Source organism: Salvelinus sp. IW2-2015, linkage group LG6.1, assembly GCF_002910315.2.
Source record: "Salvelinus sp. IW2-2015 linkage group LG6.1, ASM291031v2, whole genome shotgun sequence".
NCBI lineage: Eukaryota > Metazoa > Chordata > Actinopteri > Salmoniformes > Salmonidae > Salvelinus > Salvelinus sp. IW2-2015.
In genome coordinates, this window is record NC_036845.1 from 16,082,457 (window position 1) to 16,109,279 (window position 26,823).

The following is a 26,823-nucleotide window of genomic DNA, read 5'->3' on the forward strand; positions in this document are numbered from 1 at the left end:
TAATGGATTTAGTGACGCTTGTGAGATGCATCCATAAATAAACCATCATTGCATGTATTTTCCTCCTTTTAYGTCCTTAAATGTCAAGAAAACATGATGCATTAAATAAACCTTTGTATAACCTTGAAATTAATACTTCTTGCACATTGTTACACTCTTACACCCTTTAATCATAAAATGTTGTGGTAGACTGAGACTAAATGAAACAAGCAGAGTGGAGCGGGCAGTAGAAGGGATATTGCATTTGCAATTCAATTCAGGAGGTCAAATGCCCCAGATGCCCTGAAGTACAAATAAATAACATATTTCAAAAAAATAATTCAATGGCTACAGCCATCTGYGGAAAATTGGGAAAATACAGTGTATATGTCTAGAGTATGTGAATGAATCAATCCATAAAACCATTGCTGTGTCATTGTTGAATCTACAGGGTCCTCTTGCTCTTCCTACTGTAGCGTTTCCCGTGGCGTTGTGGTGATAGATTGTCAGAAAGTACGTCTTATTTGACGTAATGTGGAGCTGACCTGTGCGCCAGATGGGTAATGAGGTCATCTCGGAGCAGGCTGCCACCAGACATAATCAAATAACCCCAGGAGCGAGGGAAAGGTACTGCGATGTCAGTGGTAACGTGCTCTCTTTCCTGCCCAGGCATGTTCTCTTCATAAAGCACCCAAAGCACAAGGCCCAAACGTCATAGAACAAAGCGATAGAAAACTTTGGATAGGGCCAATTCAACACCTCCCATAGACTTTGTCCAATGTCCATTTATTTAAAAAACATTTTAGTCATTTGTCAGACACTCTTATCCAGAGCGACTTACAGTTAGTGCATTCATCTTAAGAGCTAGGTTGGACAACCACATATCACAGGCATAGTAAGTACACTTTTCCTCAATAAAGCGATTAGAAAAGTCAGAGCTAGAAAGGGAGGGAGTCAAGTGCAAGTGTTGCTTAATTTTATTTATTTAGTCATTATGTAAACAGTTTGGAAAAACTACCGCCAATCAAACAATTTCCCCAAATTAAGAGGACCCTAACAACTAGTGAAAATGAAAAATTGCATTTTAATATTACACAGAGGGTGCTTGAGTCCCTATTCGAAAACAATTTAAAAAAGGGATTATTTGACAATGTGTAAAATCTAAATAATGGAGAAACCTCTTATTTTTTGGGGCATATTTTTAGCAATCGACTGTCGGAGTGAACAACTTTAGCGAGCTAGCTCACCATCTTGGCTAAATGTTGGGTGAAACCATTCATTTATTTAGTCAGTTAGCTACCCCACTGCTCTCTGCTAGAACATTTTTATGTAGACTACCAGGCCCCATACTGCACTTCAAAACGGACAAACACAGTCAGCAGCAGATCTTGTCATTGCGAGCCAACAGCAGCACGCAGCAGCACAGCAGTTCCATCTCATGTCGTAAGAGATGAGAGACATGTTCCAACCTTGGAATAGTGTTAATTGCATTGTGCCGTCTGACGACCTTGGCAGCAGGTCTTGAGGACATTTGTGTATTCATAGCTCTCAGCACTCTGTTGGAATCTTAACGCGCCACTCTTGACTCTGGGAAATGTTACACCACCTTCACATATCCCCATTAGGATCATTTTTCTGATCATTAGTGCCTATAATTGATACTCATCTCTCACACATGACTTTCCCATTATCCACTAACTTACCCTCACTTGTTAGCCTGACAATCCCTCGCTTCGACACCTTCCACCCACATTTGCTGTCAGACTGAAAGATTGATCCTCCCGTTATCATTTTGTTTTACAATGGAAAGACGTCACAATATTAAAAATAAGGTTCTCGATGAACAGGCGTTCTTTTAGGGCCAGCCTATCACGGTTGCTTTTGATATCATTTGATGACTAACGCCAGCCCGTATCATTTTGGAAGCGAGTGAAATCCGAGACAATTGATATTTTAGGGCACAGCCTTATCATGAGAGAATAGCTGAGTGAGTGACAGATAGAGCCTGGCACGTAGATGCTTCAGCTGCAGTAGCCCCTCCTCTCTTTAGCTCTCTCTCCATCTATCTCTCACTTTGTCCACCCGTCTATCCCTCTCAACAATCTCTATGCTCACGATCCATCTTCCTCACTATCCATCTCTGCCTCTGTCTACCCATCCCTCCATCCACATCCCTCTAACTGGCAATACCGTAATCAGGCCCCTCTATCATGTAACCATCTTCTTATAGCGTGGTGATGACACTGTGTCCACTCCTGGAGCTAGGAACTGGAAAGGGAGCAAAGAACTCTCCTGAAAAATGGAGCAACGAAAGTCTGTTGCCTTGAATCATTCAAATCGTTCATGTTGCCATGTAGTTTAATTGCCTCTATCTTTATACTCAAGTGTTTGTCATTCCAGGCCCTGAGTGACACAATAGAAATACTCAACAGCCTCCAGCGCACATTTGTTGCAGATTGCAGAGCTCTGAACTTAGCTCGACTGTTCCATTTTTCGAGCTTTAAGTGGAGAGATGAGGGACAATGAGTCATAGTTCTGAGGAGCGTGCCCAATAGGAGGCTTGACAATGGTCCAGAGTTTCAAAGAACTCTCCCACAAAAAGGCCCATCCTTCACTACCTTCGCTCAAAGACCAACACAATGGCCACTGGAAAGCTTGGAATCGATCGCCGTGTTCACCTGCCCACCTTCAGCTAGATGCAGTATAGACTAAAGAGACAGAATCTTCTTTACAAGACTAACAATTAGACGCACGGCCTACATTAAAGGGAAAATCCCACAAAACTTTATTTTGTTGATAAAGTCCCAAAATGTTTWGCATGTCAGCTTTTGGGAGTGTATCAACAGTGRAATAATGACACAAATACCAAAAGAGTTTGAGTGGATTTTCTCTTTAACTCAAGTTTATAGTTCTTTCAAAAAACCAACAATGCCACAACATCATGTGAACTACACACCCATATGTGTCTGCAAGCGTTTCTAGCTACTAGTGTTTGTCTGTTCAGAAATGACTTAATTACCATCTGGAGACACAGGAGTTCTTCGGCATGAACATCGAAACACTGGCTTGACCTCCAGGCAACGCTAATAGGCTAACGATACGCTAATGTGTCCCATTATGCGCAATTCACCAGGAGGGGATTCTCTTTGTTGAGCATCATGCTGCCGGTGGAATTCAGAGGGGCGCTGTATAATGATGCAGGCCTTTTTCCCACTTTCATAAAAGATACAAGGGTAGTCCTGCTGAGAGTCATTAGCAGGGCATTTATAGTGTGCTTCTTTTCTTATCCACACACTTTCCGCTAGCATGGCGCCAAAGTGCTTTGAAGAAGCCACAAGGATGTGCTGCTACACAGGAGCCATGAAAAGGAGGCCCAACTTGCCCCTGCAGCCGATGGATGTGAAGCGGCCTCGCAAACATCTCACCGACTCACGGAAGGGCCATTAAGCTCTAGAYGTTTATTCTCGAACCCCCTCGTAAAATTACTTTTATCCACAGCTAATGCTTTCAAAGAGGGSGAGCACTTTGAAAAGATCGCTTTAAAAAAAATGAGGGGAAAAAAGAGAACTCTAATGGCAGGCAATGGTTGAAGGGAGAACATAGCAGTTTGCCAAGCATGAAACACGAATTAKCACGGTGTGCCACTGGTGGGCGGAGGGAATCGCACCGCTCTCTGCCTCCCYTCTCTGGCCTCCCGATTACCATTCCGTCGACAAATTGAATCCGAGGCTGATTTGAATTCCGCGCCTGCATAACCTGTTATTTATTCATTGCTTTTCTCTTCCCTACATACCATTATGTCTAATCATTTGTTTTCAATACAGCGGCTGCCGCAACTGCGAGCAGTCTACCGATTTCACGTTCCCCATGCAGCCTCTGGTTTTCAATAGAAAGAAAAAGCAGAGGAGAAGCTGTCCCGTGGTTATGAGGCGCTTAACAAAAAAAATGAGGGCAATAGGGGTTAGGTGATAAATTAAATTCCATATTTGGACATTCCTTTTGATCTTCTGAGAGGTCGACCTTAATGCAAACGCCGGAGTGTTGGTTAGCGTCCTTGTGCAGTTCCCCACTGCCGGGTAATTACTCCATTACAGTGATACATCTCAAATCTGCCCACTGTTTACACAGTGCTTGCCCTCTCATATTAGGCTGTCTGCTATGCTTGACAAGAACATGATGAACGGTGGAGGCCCCAGACAGGGAGGGGGGATTAAATGGGGTTGCTGATGTTTGCCGCCACAGAACAGATCAAGTTTATATAATGGACCATTTGTCTCATATTCTTCACCTCCCTCTTCCCTGCAGGGTTGAAGAAATGCAGTATACCCTTCAGAGTGTGTGTGTGTGTGTGTGTGTGTGTGTGTGTGTGTGTGTGTGTGTGKKKKKYGYGYGKGWGKGTGTGTGTGTCTCTCTTCAGGTGGGTGTATGGGTAAGTGCCTCTGTGCATGTTTGGGAAGTAGCACAGTGAATCAAGTGGATTTTTTTTTTAAATACCAGAACAGCTAAATGTAACCATGGCTGCCTTATAAGGCCCACATCAATGCTTTAGATAGACAGCAAGGTCTGATCCTTCCCAGTACGATTACGTTGACAAGTAAAACATTTTTTTTTTTAACATTCAGGATGAATGTCGTAATAAAAGCAGAGGCATCTGCTACTCCAATTACACACTGTCATTGGGGATAAAGGGAAATGGGAAATGCCCAAAATATTGAATACATTTGTTGAACATCAGATTCATTTTGTAGCGGGACAAAATGGGCCTTCTCATTGGATGAAATATGGCTAATCAGGATCTGTTTTTGCTGTAAATCAGCGGGAGGGATGAATCAGAGAGACATTTAGAGAGAACATTGTTTGCAAAAACATAACCACAAGAGAAGCCATTATCCGCTCCCTATTCTCTAAATGTCACAATAGAGTTTCAAATATTTCTAGAGAGTAGTCATGTACTACATGAGTTATGGAATGCACTTATATATTCCAATCAACAAGAACTCGTGCAAAAAGACAATGTTCATGATCATGATGTGCAAATTTAATAAATAACAATAATTGCAGCAACAAAAAGGAAAAAAAGCACAGCTTGGCAATTGAATGTTAATGTAGGTTGCAAATATTAGCCATTAATGGGATTCTACTGTGGACATTAACTGTGGCACTGACAAAATGTCCCATCCTCCACATTCAGAGAAGAAAACAAATGGCTGCCATCTCCTTGACCTCGAACGGACATTAATTGCAGCTCATCCAGCCTCTGGACATATTAATCACAATSGTTGCATCCCAAATGGCACCCTATTACCTACATAGTGCACTACATTTGACCAGAGCCCTGGTCAAAAGTAGTGCACTACATAAGGAATATGCTGCCATTTGGGATGCATCCGATGTGCACGGGTCGACAGCCACTCTGATGACTTCCGTGTGGCTTAAAAGGGACTAAGGAGGTTCCTCATATAAAAATGCAGGATATGACATAACCAGTGTTCTTAAAAATGCATGCTCGCAGGCACATAGCTAGAACTACTTGTCAACTGAATTATATGCCTTGTCTTGAATGGTTCTCTCTACTGTAACTGTGTCCTGCAGGGAGGCGCTATCAGGAATGTGCGTAGGGAAGTGTATGTCATGAACAGAGTAGAAAACAACATTTTAATTACAGTGGAAAGCTGCTTGCTGTAGCCTCTGTCACATACTGTAGTTCATATGACAAACATAAGGGTCAGAACATAAGATGGCGTGAGGCTTATAAGAGGTATAACATAGAAGGTAATGTGTCACGTGTCATTTCAAAATAATATGTATGTTGTTCATGTAGGCTATCTCAAGATGGCAAAACGTTGTGAAGGCCTATCTCATCGGACTATTTTACCTCCGTAGGTCAGAGGCTGATACTCTCACACCCTGATCTGTTTCACCTGTCTTTGTGTGTGTGTGTGTGTGTGTGTATGTGTGTATGTATGTATGTGTGTGTGCATGTATGTGTGTGTGCACCTGCAGATTTTTCAGATTTTTTTCAGCACTACAGAGAGCGTGACACTTTGAGAGGCTGAGTTTAGTTTGGCTGACTGGCCATATCACGGGTAGGCTATGTCCCCGTATCTCTCACAACCTTTGAATTAAAAACACACATCCTGGCAAACGAGAGAGAGATAGATGGGAGAGAGAGATAGAGGGGGTGGGGGGGGGGCTGCGTAGAGAGAGGGTGTGTGGGGAGAGGAAAAGAGAGTGCATGCACGTGTGTCAGGGAGAGAAGGACAGAGAGAGAGAGGGCATGTACAGGTATGTGGGTGTTGGGGGAGAGAAAGAGGGAGAGAGAGAATGAGGGCATGTGTGTGTGGGGGAGGGAGAGAGGGGGGGGAGTGTCTGGGGGAAGAAGAGAGGGAGAGAAATGCCACCACAGGCATCACCGCCCCCCTCCACCATATCTATACCCAATGCGGGAACAAATGAATTACTGGTATTCAAAGTCCCTAGCTTATCTTCCGAAAAAGCATGGCACACACACACATTCACATACACACCCGGGTGCTGCAGTAGCATTAGCTAGCATGTTATTTCCTCTGATTACAACACTCTTCAGGGGCCCTTGACAAAGCCAATATTTTCTCTCAAGCTTCCCCGYCTTTGACGAACATTCTTTGCTGAACAAATGTGTAATGTTACTACAAGACACTGCGACAGACTTCCACTTCTTATGCAAATGAGGTGCAGAATATGATTGTGGATTTATTTTCCAATACTATTCTACCGCAATAGACCACAAGTCTATTACCGGCACAAGGGGGGACAGTGAAACCTATACCATTCAAGTGATGTGMCACTATAATCTTTGTCAAAGGAGCACTGAGAAAAGAGTAGGGTTACTACGAAATGTCTGGTAAACATATAGTAGGAGCTCGGTGTTGGGAATGGCTTAAACGGACTGACATTTTAATGGCGGCGGAACAACATAGCTAGATATAGAAGATTATACAGTGGTGTAGCCGGAGGGAGACTGGCATCCAACCAAATGACTTGGAAAACATGAATTTCCCCTTCAAAGAAGCAAAAGGAAATATAGGATGTCGATAGCAACAAACATGGGGGTTCGGGGGGAGTGATTTTATCCAAAATATGACTGTGTGATGTCTGAATAAAGAGACATATTTCCAACTGGACATGAATGAGCCCTGTGGTCACAGTCCCCCACTTCTCTTCGAAAATGGGATAGAAGCTGCCAGCCAGCTAAATGCAATTGCACACGTCAAGAGGGTCACAGTGATTTTGTCATCTTTTTGCGGTTGAAATACCACTACAGGTCTAGACAGAGGAACATCAGAACAGACATTAAAAAGAATCATTTCTGCTTCGATGGACAAAGTCGTATTTTATTGACAGTGCTGTCTCTTATACACATCTAGATGTGTATAAGAGACAGGGTCTAGACAGAGGAACATCAGAACAGACATTAAAAAGAATCATTTCTGCTTCGATGGACAAAGTCGTATTTTATTGACAGTGCTGTCTCTTATACACATCTAGATGTGTATAAGAGACAGGGTCTAGACAGAGGAACATCAGAACAGACATTAAAAAGAATCATTTCTGCTTCGATGGACAAAGTCGTATTTTATTGACAGTGTTTTGGATGACGAAAAACCCTATAAGAGACACAGTAGCACGGTGTCATCTTGTGTGTTCCTGTCCTGGTTGAGTGAAAACAGCTGCTGGATTGAGTGACTGGAAGTTGTCCCAGCTACCCGGTGAGTGGACAAGCCTGGACATGCTTGTGTGGCCAAGGCGAGCCTGCTGGGCCCTTGACTAGAGGCTGAAGGATGGACAACAGAAGGGCAGAGACGGTTTGCCAGGTAGCGACTGTGCTTGTGTGTTTGTTTGTTCGACAGCATGTACAGTGTGTAGCCTACATGTGTTACTAGACTCAGTGTTATGGAGTAGATATGATTCAGGCTAGTCTAGAACATTCTTCGGTACGGTTATACAGACTTTCAAATGTGTTGGGTTTGTCCTAGGTTGCCGTTGAAGTGGTGTGAAGCGAGTGGATTTCCAGTAGTTTTGTGTCTAACACCAACAGCCCGCCAAATTGCAACGGTCATAAAAGATTGTCTGAATTAATAGAGTCTGCGATTAAATAAATTGCAGTCCTCCCATAGTTGATATAAATGAGCGACATAAGACCCAATAACCTGAGCAGGAACTCTCATTTCAGAATCATTTTAATTTCAATCATGTCTCATGACAAAATTATTATGAATGACATTACAGATATTCTATTAGAACTGCCTTGCTAAAAAAAAAGCCATTACATGAGTCCCATTTTCAGCTGGCGGCACCGGTGACAGTGAGAGAAGCCACCCTCTGACATCCATTGCTCAAGTTCAGACACCCGACGGAGAACAACTAATTCATCCCTGCTCTCTGTTCCGCACAACAATACACTGTGTTACATAACAGCATATCTCTCTCTGAGAGATTTCATCCACAGACACCAAAACTCTCAGCCTTTAATGTGTCTCTGTAATGTGTCTTTCAAGCTTCAGAAGGAGGACTACTAACCACAGAGGAGGGATACATTTGGACATTTATAGGGACAATATATAATAACCTGATAGTATCCTCCCATGCAGTTTGGACCCAACCATACAATGGTTAGATCGTCCAGACAGGCTGACTGGCCGTCCCACAACCATCCCAAGTTTAAGTGCGTGAAACATTTTCAAATGTGCAAATTCACCGGCAAATGGAAAAGTCATGCACTGTGCATTCTCCCACCTGATAGCATGTTAGCCCTGGACGACGAGGCAGAACGGCAGGCTGATTTCTGAAGCACCCTGCAATCAATGGGTCCCTAACGGGGCTGAGTGAGGCTGAGCAGGGCTGTTCAGCCAGCGTGGCACCCTGCTCCATAGCTAATCAACCCCCAAGGAGGGACTACGTCTGTGGGGAGATCTCTCAAACCCTCCTCTCAAACCATCCATCACCACCCAGGGAGGCAATCACCAGCCCATTTCCATGTGCAGTTTTTTCTTACCTCCATCAATTCGTTCAAATCAAGGTGTACAGATGACTGGCAAGCCATGGGTAAGAAGGGAGGGAGGAATTCAAGGGATGGGGAAATCGGGAACTGCCAAGTAAATAACCGTTCATGGGGTTGAATATGACAGGATGGTAGAGATTATTTGACAAAAAAGTGTGCGCCGCTTTTGCTGTCAAAGTTGTCTGGAATGGTCCCTATGATCACAATACGGTCAGATCACATTCAGGCCCATGCACTGGACAACTCTCAAATGAGCATAAGACGATTGGAAACATGGGAAACGATTGAACGGTCATCAATTCCCTCACAACCGGCAGCATGTAAAACCCTGTAATTGGTCAGAAAAGGACGATAATCCAGTGAGAGGAGGAAAATGGGGTATTCGTAAGAGGGCAGGAGAGGGGAAGGGGAAAGGCCATTGTCCCCAATGTCGGGATTACAACAATGAGCACATGCTGAACAGGATTGCATCCCCAGTTTGACAGGAATTGGAATAGAGAGTGAATGAAACCCCAAACAAAAGCTTATTTTTTTCCTCCGAAAGGAACAAGAGTTTAAATGAGCCGTTGTTTCACCACTCAAAGAATAAAATGAGGGAGGAGAGGAAGAGGAGGAGGGAGGTTGTTAAGAGGGGAAAAAGAGCCCTTTCCTATCATCTTCATGTCTAAGATGAAACAAAGGAAAAATGTATTAATAAATGAACAAAAATCTAACATCCTGACAGTTTGATAAAGCCCAGTCTTTACAGTTGAACACTGTAGAGTTAATCGGCAAAAGGCCATCATTGCAGGTAATATCTTCTCTGGTCCTTTCTTGTAACGTTTGACAGCAGCTGGAGCAGCTCCCCGCTCTAATAGGCTCCAGTCGGATCTCACACAGTCTCACACAGTCTCTCTCACACACACACACACACACACACACACACACACACACACACACACACACACACACTGTGCTGGCTGTTATCTCCAGAGTGCTTGCTCTGTCTATTGACGGAGAGCATGCACGCTCTGATCTCTCTGCTCAGCTCGTGCCAGCCGTCATTAACGGCTGCAGACAGAGGCTCACAAAGCCCCACTGATTGTACCCTTGCCTCCAAGAGTGCCCCGAATAGGAATAAAGCTTTTTCAATCACCCTTACGATCTCATGTGGTTCARTCAGTGATTTTGGTGTGAGCAAAACCGACTATTCAAGTCTAGCAATGGGCAATTGTGAATAGTCTTTTGAATCATGSTTACTTTGGATCAATCAATGAATTCTATACATGGCGTATAATGTACAGCCTAATATGTATATTTCCAGTTACTTTATCATTACTGCCCTGTTCAATTTCCYAAAAAATGCATCCTTCCTTCCTACTTTCCTTGAAGTAATAACACATTTGACATAATGTGGATTGGTGGAGGCTRTGTTGTCTAACCCTATCAAACCTTGTCAGATCAGTGATTACTTCAACGAGTACGTTTACATGCACACTAATAATTTGATGGCTGTAGGCCAAGTACGGCATTAGTAATCTAAACACCTTACTCTGCCTATCTTAATTGGCGTAAAGGTCATAATCGAAGTAAGCATACCGCTGATTAAAACAACCGGATATCTGAGCAATCTTTCAAATGATTAGGGCATGTAAACACCTTTAATTGGAGTTCCAGTGGCGTATTGGATCTGTGCATGTCCTACACCAGCCGTTCAAGCCTCCCTCTTTTGCGTGAGTGAAGAGAGTTCRGAAAAAGTCAAAGTATGCGTCATAGAAATCCAGCTAACGGCCAAAATAATGGAAACACTTGAGTAAATGAGGGATACAAAGTATATTGAAAGCAGGTGCTTCCACACAGGTGTGGTTCCTGAGGTAGTTAAGCAATTAACATCCCATCATGCTTAGGGTCATGTATAACATTTCTGGGTAGGCCATTATTTTGACTACCATGACAATGCCCCTATCCACAGGGGACGGGTGGTCACTGAATGGTTTGATGAGCATGAAAATGATGGCCGTCTCAGTCACCAGATCTTAACCCAATTGAACACTTATGGGAGACTCTGGAGTGGCGTCTGAGACAGCGTTTCCCACCACCGTCAACAAAACACCAAATGATGGAATTTCTCATAGAAKAATGGTGTCGTATCCCTCCAATAGAGTTCCAGACAGTTGTAGAATCTATGCTAAAGGTACAMTGAAGCTGTTCTGGATCGTGGTGGCCCAACGCTCTATTAAGATGCTTTGCGTTRGTGTTTCCTTTATTTTGTCAGTTACCTATAGTTTTCACATACAAACTTTATATGTCCAAACACAGAATCAACTAGGCTTCCCAAAAATAAGATGGTCGGTACGGTAGAACGTTTATTTGGACTGCCGATTTTCTGAATTTATCAAAGTCCCATCGGGTAGCCTGATTTCAGATGTGTCCATGTAAAAAGGATTATTTAGGAAATTCTTCTTCTTGCAAAGCATGTAAAACATTTTAATAGAACTATTATATTAATCTGAGTATTCAAAATAATCGCATTATTGTGTTCATGTRAACAAACCCAATGAAGGGAAGAAGGAAGGATTCAAACATGACTTGCAGGTTGCTCTCCACAGAATGCCTATGTCTCCTTCAGGAATGAGCCTGTGCACATTTAAAGTAATTACTCCTTRARACAGACAGGAGATCCATACGTGGACAGTGCAGAGAGAGCAAGTGCAGGGCATTAAACAAGCATTCATTCTGGGACGCCGCCTGCATGCCAATCATTTTAARTGTGGCCTTTCTCTGTTGGTCATATATCACTGTACAACAATCAGACTGGTACTGTTGAGGGCCTCTTGTTCTCATAGGAGATACTGTACTTTGCAAAATGCCATACAATCTATAGTAGGTACAAGTATAATTTAATAATTTGTGAGATAAGCAATATGTGAATGGAAGTGACATAACTAATATTACATTTCACTATTTTGACATATATAATAACACAATGTTGGGATTATATGTAAATGTTTTCATGTATCCAGGATGTAAGKGTGAAGTACAATACCAATCCCATGAAAAATCTGAGGGTTTTCTGTATTCCCACCAAAGGCAGCCTTACCCTCTCCTCAACCCTAATGTCTGACATTTAGAATAGATCACTTTAGACATTCAGGGTATTGCTGTTTCTAAGCTGCAATGCTCCTGTACATTTCCGTAATATATTTTACCGTCTAGACATCGCATTGTCGCAGAGGGCGGCTGTTAAGCTGCTATTTCCTGTGTTTATCTCCAATCCTAGAGGTCACTGATGCACCTCTCACCTCAATGTTCTTGGGCCTTAGCAGAATGACTCAGCAGTGCCTTTGACATTTCCCCATATTTCCCCTATTTCCAGTGTAATGAGCTCACTGCACATTTGCTATCCCTGGCTGACGTCATGTTTTAGATGGTATCAGGATGGCAGAAGGGATGATTGTATGAAAGGATTCCATACGCATATGAAGACTATAATCTTAAAGATAATATGAAAAGGTAATGGTATAGGAAACCTACAAAATAAGAGCAAAATCCCCCTCTGCAGTTTAGAAAATGTTGTCATAATGCTGTGCTGATAAACATTTACAATACATGTTTAACTTAAGGGAATATATATATATATATATATATATATATATATATCACAAAGCACACAGAGGAAATACAAACAATGAGAACATTGCCATGCCAACATGACAACATCTCTGTCCTGTTATAGAACATTATGCTAGGCCCAAATCATATACATACTGTATAAAAAAATACACAGAACAATAATTCCTTAGATCTAAAATGATTAGCATGAACTAACCATGGACAAATATGACAAACATTGTTTACTTTCCGACGTCAGAGTAATTAAGACGTTGCGGATGTCTCGTTACATTTACAYGTGATTGTTGTGACATCCTTTCCCGCTGACTCTTTTCATCGACGCAAATAATAGTCGCTGATTAAAGACTATTGTTCCTCATGCAAATTGTATCATCTCAAGTTTCCCCTTGATGTCGTGCACTTAGTTTACCTAATGAACCAGTTTCAAAATTGCTCTTTTTTTTAATGCAGAATATAGATCAGATTTCTCACTCTCTGTATATTGTGTGTAGTGTAATATCAGGTGGAAGGTTAAGGGTTAAGGGCTGTTGTTCGTGAGATTGAATTGTCTACGCTCGACTGACTCCTGCTCTGCTGGACTTGTAGCCAGCGATTCACTATTCATTTTCTTCACATCTTCGAGCAATATGCAAACCACACTACTAGTGATCAAACGAACAGTGACAGATTTAAGTACCGATGKCTATAAGCCTCCAGTAAGCGATGCATTATGAAATCATGTATAACCTTTGTACTGTATATAGACTGAGCCATGATATGAACACTAAAATGCATTATACACAGATGGTTCGTAGACAGTGTTACTGCACAACAAGGCTAATGTAACTAATCAAAGACCCAATTGTGGAGTCAAAACCCATGCCATGACAAAGAAGACAGTGGTTAACCAAAAAAGACTGTCAAGTTAGTACAGAACTATAACACTGTGGAACCAAACCAAGCGCTACTATGAGTAACTGGAAACCGTAAAAAAAAAAAATTGACCTTTATTTAACTAGGCAAGTCAGGTAAGAACAAATTATTATTTACAATGACGGCCTACCGGGGAACAGTGAGTCAAATGCCTTGTTCAGGGGCAGAACGACAGATTTTGTACCTTGTCAGCTCAGGCATTTGATCCAGCACCCTTTTGGTTACTGGCCCCATGCTCTAACCACTAGGCTACCTGCCATGAACAAATCAATCATATAAAAATACTGAGGGGAAAGTTGAGTGAAAAAATATATATTTGAGAAAAGCACAGCGGCGAAACTACTCATTAACTCTCTTTGATAGAGAATTGATTTTGGAGAATAAGCRTGCTGATTAGACCGAGGACCAATCAAACACTTAATTCTTGATTTWAAAAAAAGGGCCGGCGTCATCCAATCACGTCGCAGATTGGCAGGCCCCTTGCTGACAACATAAACTGCTATTACTATGACAGCCATCCCATGCCTTCTAAGATTCTCGCTCACTTCTGTAGTGGTGACCTGAGGGAAGGGTACTGTTCTGAACGTTGGATGGAATGCCCTTCTGCTAATGCTATGATTCATGCAAGCATCGCTAATAGCTTAGCTGATCTGCACTGACAATCCCAAGTCGCCCACTAACCTCCACACCCCCATTAAATTCCTCTCCCGTGCCTCCCCATCAATGATAATCTCCATCTCAAGTCCCATCTATCTTTGTCTGGGTACATGCAGAAGGGCAGCCCTTAAGTGATTCACAGCATATACTCTGTGGTTAACCATAGTGCACCCCGGGGACAGTCGGACAGTAGATGGTTAAACATTCCYTTAGAYRGAGGAGGATACCCAGGTTGTCTTATATAGCACACAGAGAGACCAGAGAGGGATCTCCAGGTGCTTTCACTCTGTTAACTAAATTGACAGTGGCTTCTAACCTCCAAGCTATCAGKCAATGGAGGGAGTGAGCGAGTGCAGTAAACGCGGAAGCTCGAGAGGTATCTCTCCTGATATAGTTGAAAAAGGTGTGAGGCGGAATTGTCTTGAAGAGATCTCTGTTTCCCCAGARTGATAGCCATTCATTTGCAATGGTTTGGCCCAGGGAGGTTTGTCTTAGCACCCACCCACCCATGAAACCTCACACACAATGCAGGGAAGGAATCACAAGACCAGACCTGACATTTGCAGCGCACCCATAACAATAAGGTGCCTGATTAAAAGGGCAGAATGAAATCATACCAYGCCCTGTACATTGTACTAAGTCCCAGCTAAATAGGATTTAAACCCGTGCAGCCCACTGATACCTTCGGTGTCAAATCCTGATTACTATAAAAGGGGAGGAGAAAAGGTCTCGCTATTGTAATGCCTGTGTAACAAGGGGTGTCTTAGAGCTGAGTAGTTACACCAGTATACACAGTCCGTGGACAGATAAGGCTGTATTTTTATAGAGAAGGCGGAGGAAACTGCTCCGTTGAATGCCATGCTATTTGAAAGGCGATGCAATAAAGGCTCGTTTTTTATCTTGCTTGGGGCAATGCACAAAAGAAGCTAGCATAGCAACGTGGCAGTTTTTAAAATTGGGATCAAAAGGTTCAAGCTAATTAACAAACTAAATAAGAGTCTCCCAAGCTGCGTCTGCTCTCTCTCCCCCTCCCTCTCCCTCTCCCTCCAGTGTGGAGGGAAAAATAATGGATGGGAGACCATAACTGTGTGTGCGTTTTGTGTGTGTTTGTGTGTGTATGCATGTGTGGGATGGAAAGAGGATACCTAGTCAGTTGCACAACTGAATGCATTCAACTGAAATGTGACTTTCGCATTTAACTCAACCCCTCTGAATCAAAGAGGTGCGGGGAGCTGCCTTAATCGACGTCCACGTCATCAGAGCCCAGGGAGCAGTTTTTGTTGTGGGTTAACTGTCTTGCTCAAGGGCAGAACGGCAGATATATTTCCACCTTGCCGGCTTGGGGATTCAGATCAGCAACTTTTCGGTTACTGGCCCAACACACTACCTGCCACCCCTTTTGTGAACACATATTGGTGTGTGCATGTCGTGCTTGGGCGCATACATGGGTGCACGTTTACAAATTGCTCCCCGTGCTGAAATGTAACAAATACCTGACAAATTTTCCACCAACAAGATCGGTTCCAATTAACCATGCTATAGAGCTCCATGACCCGCAAAATAAAATGGCTGTCAAATCCAGGAAAGCACACATCCGGCTGCTATAATGACATTTAGTCCCAGGAGGCTGCTGGGGAGAGACAGGGAGATGGTTTAACTGACTTTATCATGCGTGCAAGCTGTTTTTGGTTATGTTCAATTCAATACATTACCTCAATACTTCACAACGAATACATAAGAGTAATCTAGARAAACATCAACAGTAAATACTGAAACTCAATAAAACTCCTGCCCAACTCAAGTTTTTGGCTAATTTCTTCAGAACTTGTGGGGGTTGCTCAATATTATTTATTGAAATAGTTATCAGAAGCATATGCTTGCCGCAGATCTTTCACTGTGGAGCGCACACTTTGTGGTATGATATGAAAACACCATCTGGTGTGGGAACACGGCTAGGCTAGCTGTGTAGCTAAAAGGCTCTAGTGTCATAGGGTTACCTTACTGCTAGGGATATCCGTTACATTAATCCCCAATGGATTTTGGATTTAATAATCATTACCTAGCACGCATAATGCAACAGCTCTACTAATGTACACGGCCGGTGTACTCTTTCTTGTGACAACGTTTSTTGCTAAGTATAGCATATGATCATCATGGTGTTTCACGTTGTGTCAACGTTTTCATAAGGCATTCTATTAAACCTTTCCTATTATTGTCTTTCATTAGATTATGTCAAAATAGTGACACTAATATTACTTATATGTCACTTACGCTGACATGTGTCTGGATTCATAAAAACGTAACACATGAATATGAAAATTCCTAACAGTRGCCTTATATTTCAGAATATTGCCTGGAGTGTTTGCTTGTTTGTAGGGTAACATTTTGTCTCCTATGGAGCAGAGACAGTGTGTCCTGCTGACAGCGGAGAACTGGAAACAACACATTCTGAGACAGGGCCCTCTCCTGAACAAAATGAACATCTGCCGTTTCTCATCAGCTATATTGAAGCTAATGACGGGCCGCAAGTGTGCTGACAGTGAATGGAATTGGATTGTGTACAAGAGCCCCTGTGAGACCAGACATATGTTCTGGAGTGTGTTTGTGGATGGAGTTTTTGTGAGTGTGTGTTTATGTGTATGAGAGAGAGAGAGAGAAAGAGAGAGAGAGAGAGAGAGAGAGAGAGAGAGAGAGAGAGAGAGAGAGAGAACCCGCTGGCATGAGTTATTAAGTGAAGACGTTGTGTATATTGTGCCTGTGTGGGCGAGTGAAGTGTGTTTTTGACAGGTAGAATAACTGTTGTATCCTTCTTCCCTTTCAATCTCGGTCTCTGCGTCGCTAACAGAGACCACTGCATCACACACATCAAAGGAGCCCACTCTCGCTGGATACAATTGTACTGTGACCTCTCCCAGTCTTTGTTCGTATGCACCGCAACAACTCCCAGGCTGCTAGCCTAGCGCTCTGCCAAGAGGATTCTCCCTGCTTGCCGCCTCCTCTTCTGTCTAGRGACAGATTAAATTCACATAAATTAAATATTCGTTTTCCACTCTGGCAATTGATGGCCATCTTAATTTCACACAACTGTTGGTTGACGTGTTCACCTCTTGCTGTTGCCTTTCTTTATCTTTTATTTTATTTTTTTTATTTCACCTTTACGTAAACAGGTAAGCTAGTTGAGAACAAGTTCTCATTTACAACTGCGACCTGGCCAAGATAAAGCAAAGCAGTGCGACACAAACAACAACACAGAGTTACATGGAATAAACAAGCGTACAGTCAACACAATAGAAAAGAAAGTCTATATACAGTGTGTGCAAATGGCATGAGGAGGTATGGCAATAAATAGGCCATAGTAGCAAAGTAATTACAATTTAGCAGATTAACACTGGAGTGATAGATGAGCAGATGATGATGAGCAGATTATGGTGTGTAAGTAGTGATACTGGTGTGCAAAAGAGCAGCAAAGTAAATAAAAACAATACAAAGACAATATAAAAACAAAAACAAAGGCTATTTACAGACGGACTATGTACAAGCTGCAGCGATCGGTTAGCTGCTCAGATAGCTGATGTTTAAAGTTAGTGAGGGAAATGTAAGTCTCCAGCTTCAGTGATTTTTGCAATTCATTCCAGTCACTGGCAGGAGAGAACTGGAAGGAAAGGCGGCCAAAGGGGGTGTTGGCTTTGGGGATGACCAGTGAGATATACCTGCTGGAGCGCGTGCTACGGGTRGRTGTTGTTATCGTGACCAGTGAGCTGARATAAGGCGGAGCTTTACCTAGCAWAGACTTATAGATGACCTGGAGCCAGTGGGTCTGGCRACGAATATGTAGCGAGGGCCAGCCGACTAGAGCATACAGGTCGCAGTGGTGGGTGGTATAAGGCGCTTTGGTAACAAARCGGATGGCMCTGTGATAGACTGCATCCAATTTGCTGAGTAGAGTATTGGAAGCTATTTTGTAGATGACATCGCCGAAGTCGAGGATCGGTAGGATAGTCAGTTATACTAGGGTAAGTTTGGCGGCGTGAGTGAAAGAGGCTTTGTTGCAAAATAGAAAGCCGATTCTAGATTTGATTTTGGATTGGAGATGTTTGATATGACTCTGGAAGGAGAGTTCACAGTCTAGCCAGACACCTAGGTATTTGTAGTTGTCCACGTATTCTAGGTCAGAACCGTCCAGAGTAGTGATGCTAGTCGGGCGGGCGCGGGCAGCGAACGGTTGAAAAGCATGCATTTGGTTTTGCTAGCGTTTAAGAGCAGTTGGAGGCCACGGAAGGAGTGTTGTATGGCATTGAAGCTCGTTTGGAGGTTAGTTAACACAGTGTCCAAAGAAGGGCCAGATGTATACRGAATGGTGTCGTCTGCGTAGAGGTGGATCAGGGAGTCACCCGCARCAAGAGCGACATCGTTGATATATACAGAGAAAATAGTCTGCCCAAGAATTGAACCCTGTTCACCACTATTTCTCTCTCTTTCTCTCTTCTTTCTGTTGTCGGGATTCTTTTGCACACGGCCTTGAGTTCAACTTTTGTATAAATAGACGCGAAGTACTATACAACGGCCTTTTTCACAACCTCTTGAAATATTTGCGAGTCATTTAAAATGAGAAGTTTGCATGAACTCCGGTGAGGAGGATCTAGGCAAGTGTGTGTATGTATGTGAGAGCGAGTGAGTGAGTGAGAGAGAGAGTAAAGGAGAGTGCTCYCCTTCTCGCCTGCATTCTGAAGAAGCTAATCATGTGAAGAACATTTTCTGGTTGGGAGGGATAAAGACCAGCCTCTGAAGTGACTCGTCGTGTTTGGAGAATTTCAACCGATCAGCAGCTAGCGAACGCAGCTCTAATTCTCCTCACAGAAGTGTGGCTTTGGAACAGTCACAATGCATACAGCAGMAAATACATCTTGAGACTTCTCAACTGTTATTTCACGCACAAAATGCATTTAGGTAGTGTTTTCCCCAAAGCATAAATTACATTTGGGGAGRCAAAATGAAAACGCAGAGACCGGCTGTTTGAGGAGGGGCAAAAGGGAGAAAAATAAATGAAAGTGATGTCATATCATGAGGAAGATTGATTGACTGGCCATGATGAAGTATTAGGTACAGTAGATAAAGTAATTGAATATTCAATACATCCCTGTCTGGCACTTAAAAGCAGCATTAAGAAATAAAAGAGACAAGAGACGATAAATTAGTTGAATTAATCTTCTGCCTAAAACTAAAATGAAATAAGCATAACTATATGTATCTATTAAATGGTTTGTGGGCTGGTTTGTAATTTCATTGGTTCTCAGCATAAGCATTGGCTGCTCTATGACAGTGAGGCATGATASTGAGCCATCCATTATATATAAAATCATTGCCATTGTTCTAAGCTGTTGAAAAATTAATATGTTCCTTTACCTACTCTTCAGGTATTTATATAATTGCATTGCATCACTTAGCTTTCAGTAACTTCCCTCTAAACTTGTCATTTTACATTCTAAAATGGGTGCTATAGCCTACCTCATGTCAAATTAAGTGTGCTCAAAGCTCAGTGGTTGGCTGAATTTGTCACATAACCGTTGGCATAACTTAAAGACGAAGTCCGGGATCTTAAGCACAACAACATATTGTACGAATTGGATTCATCACATATCATACAAATTGCTAATATATGTATGTATATATATATATATATATATATCTCTGTATATTATTATTTTAAGAATTCAGGACGTAACATCAAACAAATTGGATGAACTAGTACGCAAGAAACGAGGACCCGTTCTGGCTCATGAGCACCACTTTCAAAGCTACTGGTTGACATTATACAATTGTTGTACAATTTTATTTCTCGTGTTAACAATAAATGATTGAGGTTCGATGCCGATTATAACGTAGGGACAAAATTGAGTGGTTCGCTTCCAAAAAGTGGGCCACAACTGGGTAAGTCGAGTTGTTGCACCTAATGGTGCTACGATGCTCCGAGATTCGTACTTTTAATTTGCGCTTTGTTTTACCCACATCATTTTTACCACAAGGACAAGTTATAAGATAAATACAGTACATGCCTTAGTGGAGCACGTGATAACACCTTTGATTGGGATCTACACTTGTAGTTTCCATCCGGTAGAGGCGCAAATAGACGTTGTGCAGGGATATTTTGGGGTGGTAAATCAGAGTTTACCAATTGATCTCTGAGAATCTCTCGCGAGAATACGACCAAGGGAGGGTCCGAAAACACATTACCGATAATGTCATCGGATCTTAGAATGTGCCAATGTTTGTGAACAATTCCCTTAATTTGTTCCGAGCACTTTGAATAGCGGGTAGTTAGAACGCAAGAATGCTTCTTTTTGCGAGACTGTCCTTGAAAGAGATCATGTCTCGATTTGGTTTGAATTTTCTCAATGGCATGCTATAGAGAAACAGACATTAGGCTGTTGGTCTAGTCTCTGACAAAGCACAAGCAAATGCCTGAATTCATGACTATTGTACAGTGTTGCACCATTTAACAAGGTCCTTGTTTCCACGTATGACAGAGAATCAATGTAATCACRAGCACCGGTAGAAACAATCAATCGGTGTCTGAGCTTCACTGATTATAAGCTAAAACCAGACCTCATTGTCAACCAGGGTAGCCTAGAAAAAAATATACTCAAATCCCTCTATCCTATACATTATCTATGTCCCATAGAAATGACGGTATGAACACTAGCTGTTTAGCAGGGTAAAAACAAGAAAAAGAAGAGGAGAGGGAGTACGCTGAAGGTTTGGAGGAATAAAATAGGCCTAGATATAGTAGAAAGAGTCTTTTCTCTTTGATTCCCTCAGACGTTTACAGGCCTGCAGAAGGAGTGCGATTGACCATCTGGCCCTCAGTATGGAGCTATGCACTGTAAAAACACTCAAATCAATGGAAACAACTCCACCTTGGATACCCACCATTACACAGATGGTGTACATGGAGAGAACTGCTTAGGCTTCCTAACGAAGAGCAGACACTGCACAGACAGAACACCCCACGCCACTGGCCCGCCACCACCACCCACTTCCAGTGAATGTTGCCCTGCTTGTATGGTATTGTAACGTATTGTTCAACGCTGGCCGGCGACYATGAACTACAACAGGGCCCTCTGGTGGTCTGTTGATACATGGCTTTGACCCGGATACACTCTCTTAACGTCACACATAATGTACATGCACACAGCGGAGTCGTTTCAACTAAACCTAGGGTATGGCGAGCTAAATTGACTCCAGCCATTATCACCGTGTTGCTGTAGTTTCACTCACCTCAGTCAATAGGGGACTTAAAACTCTACAAACAAGTTATACAGGAATTCACTGCTACGCGCCGGGATTAAAACTCTAGTTTAGTTTCATGTCAAGTCAAACAGCAGTGACCTAGCCAAAGCCATCTACTACAGACATCTTTACGCGCTGTTCCCTGCAGCTGCATTGATGCGCKCTCCATAACTCCAGCCAGCCAGGCTACCACATGGTCCTAAAGACAACCCGCTAATATCACTAAACTGCATTTGGCTTTTAAGKGTTGGAATGATTGGAATGATTTCAGGGTTGGAATGATCTTAGTAGCCTATTTTTAATTGTTGATGTTGAGCTAGGTTATGGCGACTGCCAATTGACACCCCTTACGCACATATAGTCTAGGGTATMACATGTACCGTACATGAGCATGCGATGATGCCCATAAACAAACATACAGTAGATTACGTGCAGACAGGCATACAAACTCATTAAAAGGCACTCAGAAATGAACTTAAAAATGAAGGTTTACAGAGACAGTGTTATTGACATAGATGTCACTATATTATTACTGTATAACATATGCCTAAGAAGTACAGTAGACGCAAGCCGCTCACACACACTCTCACACACTCTCACACACATTCAGACTGTACACGTAGACACGTTTTCAGGCATTTCATTTTTTCTGTTCTAAAGSATKTGTATGTTTTTGTTCATGTGGACATCAACTCAAATTCAGCACATTTTCTTGGCACATCCTTCTCATCTGCCTTTTGTCAAAAGCCTAACTCACGGATACAGAAAGAACTGCACCCGCACTAGAAAAAAAATCCAAATAATATTCACAAAAAAATTGCAATTATGCAGCTTGTAGCACATTTCAAGGTAAATGTGTCTCAGACGGTGGCATTTCAACAACAAGACCTGTCACAGGCTATTTTCAGACTCCATTGAATGTGCTGCGGTAATAGAGAAAAAAAAGGTTCTATTTTGACAAAATTCTTCAACTTGCATCACTAAAACAAAGCAGACTCTGCGCAGCATCTAAGAAATCACAACTCTCCACGACAATGTCGTAGCTGTTCACAATGCTGCAGTCAATCATCAAGACATGACCGGACAGAATAAACGATGACAAACCACATCTGTAATACTGAATACAATAGCATAGTTTTCTAGTGAGGCATCATGGTTTGGCTTGCTCTCAATATTTTTCTAATAATTTGTATAGGAAAATATACATATATAGGCTACTCATTTCAACTACCAGAAATCAACATKTATTTATCCAAATATTTGATTATATAGAATGTGTACTGTATGGCCTATATGACTGTCTCAGTGGTTATTTGTTGACAGGTTAAAAACTAGATTATGGTGTAGCCTAATAACCATGTAATAACATATATTTTACTTTAAGACATAGGCCTGCCTGTTCTTTAAAAACAAATGGACTGGATTTGGGCAAAATAGATTATACCCCATGTTTGTKCACTATTTTACATAATGACTGGTTAGGGTATGTGTTAAAACAAAATATTCACATTTGTCCAGGACCCTATCATATCTCTCTCCATCATTTAAATTGAGCCTTGTAAAGCTACGTTAATGTCGACTAATACCATTTTGAGTAATTGTCCTGCATGGCACCGAGCCACTTGTCAAAAGCGATTTGCCTTGGGACAAAAACGTATTGATCTTCATTCTGTCCCTCTCTCCTCCCGGCACAAAACGTTTCATCGTATCGCCGCGCTCAGAATGAGAATTCTCACATTGTTTTACTTGGAGTGATTCCAAAAGACAGCGGCAGCATCACGTGCTCACTTGTATCATCACATTAACCGTAAGGCAAGGGGGAAAGATTGTGAAAAAAAAGGCACTAGAGATCAACGCAGGAGTTGCTTACAAACTTCCTTCACTCCATAGGGCTTCGCGTCATGCGGCTGTCCAAGGCAGGCGACACCTGTGCCATCTCAGCACACGGGGCCCCTTAATATACGTTGTTGTTCCTTATTTGCCCTCTCTTAAGTACAATAAGATGTTTGGGTTGTGCATATTTATATTGTATTGCTATGCAAACTTTATCTACTTTTTCAAACATTTGTAAGCATGTCGACCTTTTCCAAAATGAACAACTGAAGGGAGATGAAGACGAATCATGTGTGTTGATGTAGGATGTATTTATAACGCATCAACAATATCGATTGCCACATGATAACCACACAGGGAACATATAATAGACTATCAGAAAATAATGGCGTTGAAAAACAAACAAGCATGGGTAGGGGTCATTTTTACACGTCGGCTACAATGTGGTTGAATCGACRCCTCCTGACACGAAGTCACAATAGTTGCACAGCATTTAATCCAGTGTATCACTGTCGTATAAACTACTGTGGGCTATAGTCTCTGCAATATTGTTTTAGATGCACACAATCATCTGATAGCATACATTTGAAAAGAGCGTAAAATATATATATATATATTTTATAGATGACGGGCAAGACCCTTACTCCAAAAACCACAGATGCTGCGCAAGCAGATAGAGACACTCACTTTCCTAAATAGATWGGATTTCCACTCCCAAGAACGATACTGATTCTTTACCTATAACCGGTCCATATTACACATRAATAGACAATTAATGACACTTACCTATTCGAATGACATGAGGCATCCCACAAGAGTACTGAATCCAAAAGAGACATAGAATGGCCGATGTCCAGTATTCCAAAATCGAACTCCGGGCAGACAACCAAGTGTTTCGCATGATTGTAAAGTCGTGTGATCCACTTTTTAAGATTCCAAAGTCGCTTCAGTGTTGCTCATCAAATTTGAATTCGACAGAGTCATATGTGGATTTGTGTGTCTGCGACAAATGGGCTCTCATTGTACTTGGTGCAACATTCTCCCAGTTTTTTCCCTCTCAAGGCTTTGAACGGCTTGTCGAGATTATACCCCAGTTCCACACACAGGCGGATCAGTGTTACACCTGCGAATGCTGGCTGCTACAATTAGCCTTGCACRAGTCTGTATCCCTTCCCCTCCTACCGTTGATGCTATTTGTCTGCTGGCTCGAGAACAACCGGGCTGGATTCCCGTACAAATGCGGAAGGGGACTGCGCCTGCGGTACTTTTGGTCGCCTCCAACGATGCTCTGACCGGTGTTAGCCACAAGAAGCCTTGAAAACCTGTTTCTTAATACGTTTCTTCAGAATTCATGCAAGCTCATAACACATTTCAAATATATAAAATATCAGTGCTGATTTGAAATRTWAAATTTGTCAAAAATGTAGATATAGCCAAATTGCAGTTATTATCATGCTGCTTGTTGTCTAAATTGCAATTAATGTTCATCTAGAAAAATTATTCGAAAGATTTAAGAAAAGCTTCTTCATAATGCAGAAGTCGTTGCTGTCTGTTTTTCTCATAGCGCAGTGAAGGAATAACCTATTGCGCTTCAAGTTTTAGAAAAATCAATAACAAAAAATCCGTGCACGACCAGAATGGCTTTTTTTTTTACGGAATGCTTGTTCAACTCGCAACCTGTGCGTGGTTGGACAGATTCACTGGTGATGGTGTTTTTTGATACTGAGCAAAGCTTGGGTTGTGGGCGCGAGCGCCACCAGCCTTATTCAATAGTGCCACTAGAGGCACTTGAATCATTAGGCATACATCACAATATGTCCATGAAACATTTGACACATGAGATTATACCACCAGATTACCAAATGTTCAATTATTACTTATTTTACATCTATGTGTTGATGGTGCACTTTTGGTTAGATTAATGCTCCCTAAAAAAAACAGTTCAGTATAAATATCTTGTTTGTCAAAAATAATCAATGGTGCATTGCTTCAAATGCATATTCTGCCAATTCTACCAAAACAATTGCAATGACACACACTACAAAAGTCTCCCCTTTTAATCTAACAGTGTATAGTCTACCCACCCCACTGAATCATTTGGAAAGAATAGGCTGCTCTAAGTTGTCTCTAAGGTAAAAAGTGCAGCCATATCCTCACTCCTTTCAGGCCTAATCAACATGATGAAAGACAAAACAAAGCCTGTGAACAAATGTAGCAGGAAACGATTGAACRGGTTGAATTGTGTATTTACATGTTGGAAAATAATRGTCTGGCAGTGGGGCGTGGGCCATTGACAAAGCAGACTGCTCATCACGGTTATTTGGAGAGCTCTGTCTGTGTCAATGAGTACATTAAACTCACGTAACTGCTTAGTGCCTTTCTGTCTGTCAATTTGTCATGCTTTATATGGAGCCGTCAGTCGCAAGACGGTGGGTGAAACATGATTGCAATCACATAGAGAGTGTGCCTTTGGGGGGGTGGGTACTGTCACGCCCTGGCCATAGAGAGGCTTTTATTTTTATTTTCTCTATTTTGGTTAGGCCAGGGTGTGACACGGGTGGGCATTCTAGTTTCCCCGCACCAGAGGTGCCACCAAAGTGGGGGGAGCCAGAGGCGGAGGGGGTTCTACGTCCCGCAACAGAGCCACCACCGTAAAGGAAGCCCACCCGGACCCTCCCCTTTAGAGTCAGGTTTTGCGGCCCGAGTCCGCACCTTTTTGGGGGCGGGGGGTGCTGCCACGCCCTTACCATAGAGAGGCTTTTATTCTCTATTTTGGTTAGGCCAGGGTGTGACTAGGGTGGGCATTCTAGTTTCTTTATTTCTATGTTTTCTATTTCTTTGTGTTTCTCCTATTTATGCATTTTATGCCCGCCTGATTTTGTGCGGGCTTGTTCTCTGTTTTGTTTGTGGATGGTTATGTTTTGTATTTTTCGGACTGTTTGGTGACCTGTTTTGGGTCGGTCAATATTTTCGCCTGTTGTTTTGGCGTGAYCATTTACTYACCGAAATAAATACGTTTTTTTCCCGAAACCTCTGCTCTCTGCRCCTGACTCCACGCCCACCACTCCTAGCTACGTGACACCCTTGTYATAAATTGAATTTATATTTTAATGAAGGAAAGGCTGAGTGTGAAATGTTGGTATCTCTAGACTGAGTCTCTACCTCTGCACTTGGTTTATATATTGAAATATAAAGGGATTTAAAAGATTCTGTTGAAGATACTCAGTCTAAAGATGGCGAAATGGCGATCTAGTCTTAATGAGCTTATGAATGCACTGATGGGAGAATGGCTTGSCCCATTGGTTTTATATTCCTATTTTGAATGGGGGGGGAAACTGCTTGTATGAGAGGGCATGCGAGCTAAAATAACTATAACTGTCTCTGCCACTGCATATTCATGTCTTGAGGAGCAGACCCTTGGCACATTAAAAGGACTATCAATGTGACGTATGTGGCCCTGCTCTCACATTATCAAGATTAATTGGCTGCTGCTATTTCAAATA

General features: G+C 42.3%; 1 protein-coding gene across 1 annotated transcript in view; it reads right to left on the reverse strand.

Annotated features, from left to right (window-relative positions):
• Positions 1-24,956, reverse strand: part of LOC111965204 (glutamate receptor ionotropic, kainate 3-like) — a 108,288-nt gene extending 83,332 nt beyond the window's left edge. The window contains 1 exon segment of the mRNA XM_070444036.1: positions 24,107-24,956. Coding sequence (XP_070300137.1) covers positions 24,107-24,221 — 115 coding nt within the window. The 5' untranslated portion in view covers positions 24,222-24,956.
• Positions 24,957-26,823: the final 1,867 nt, after the last annotated feature.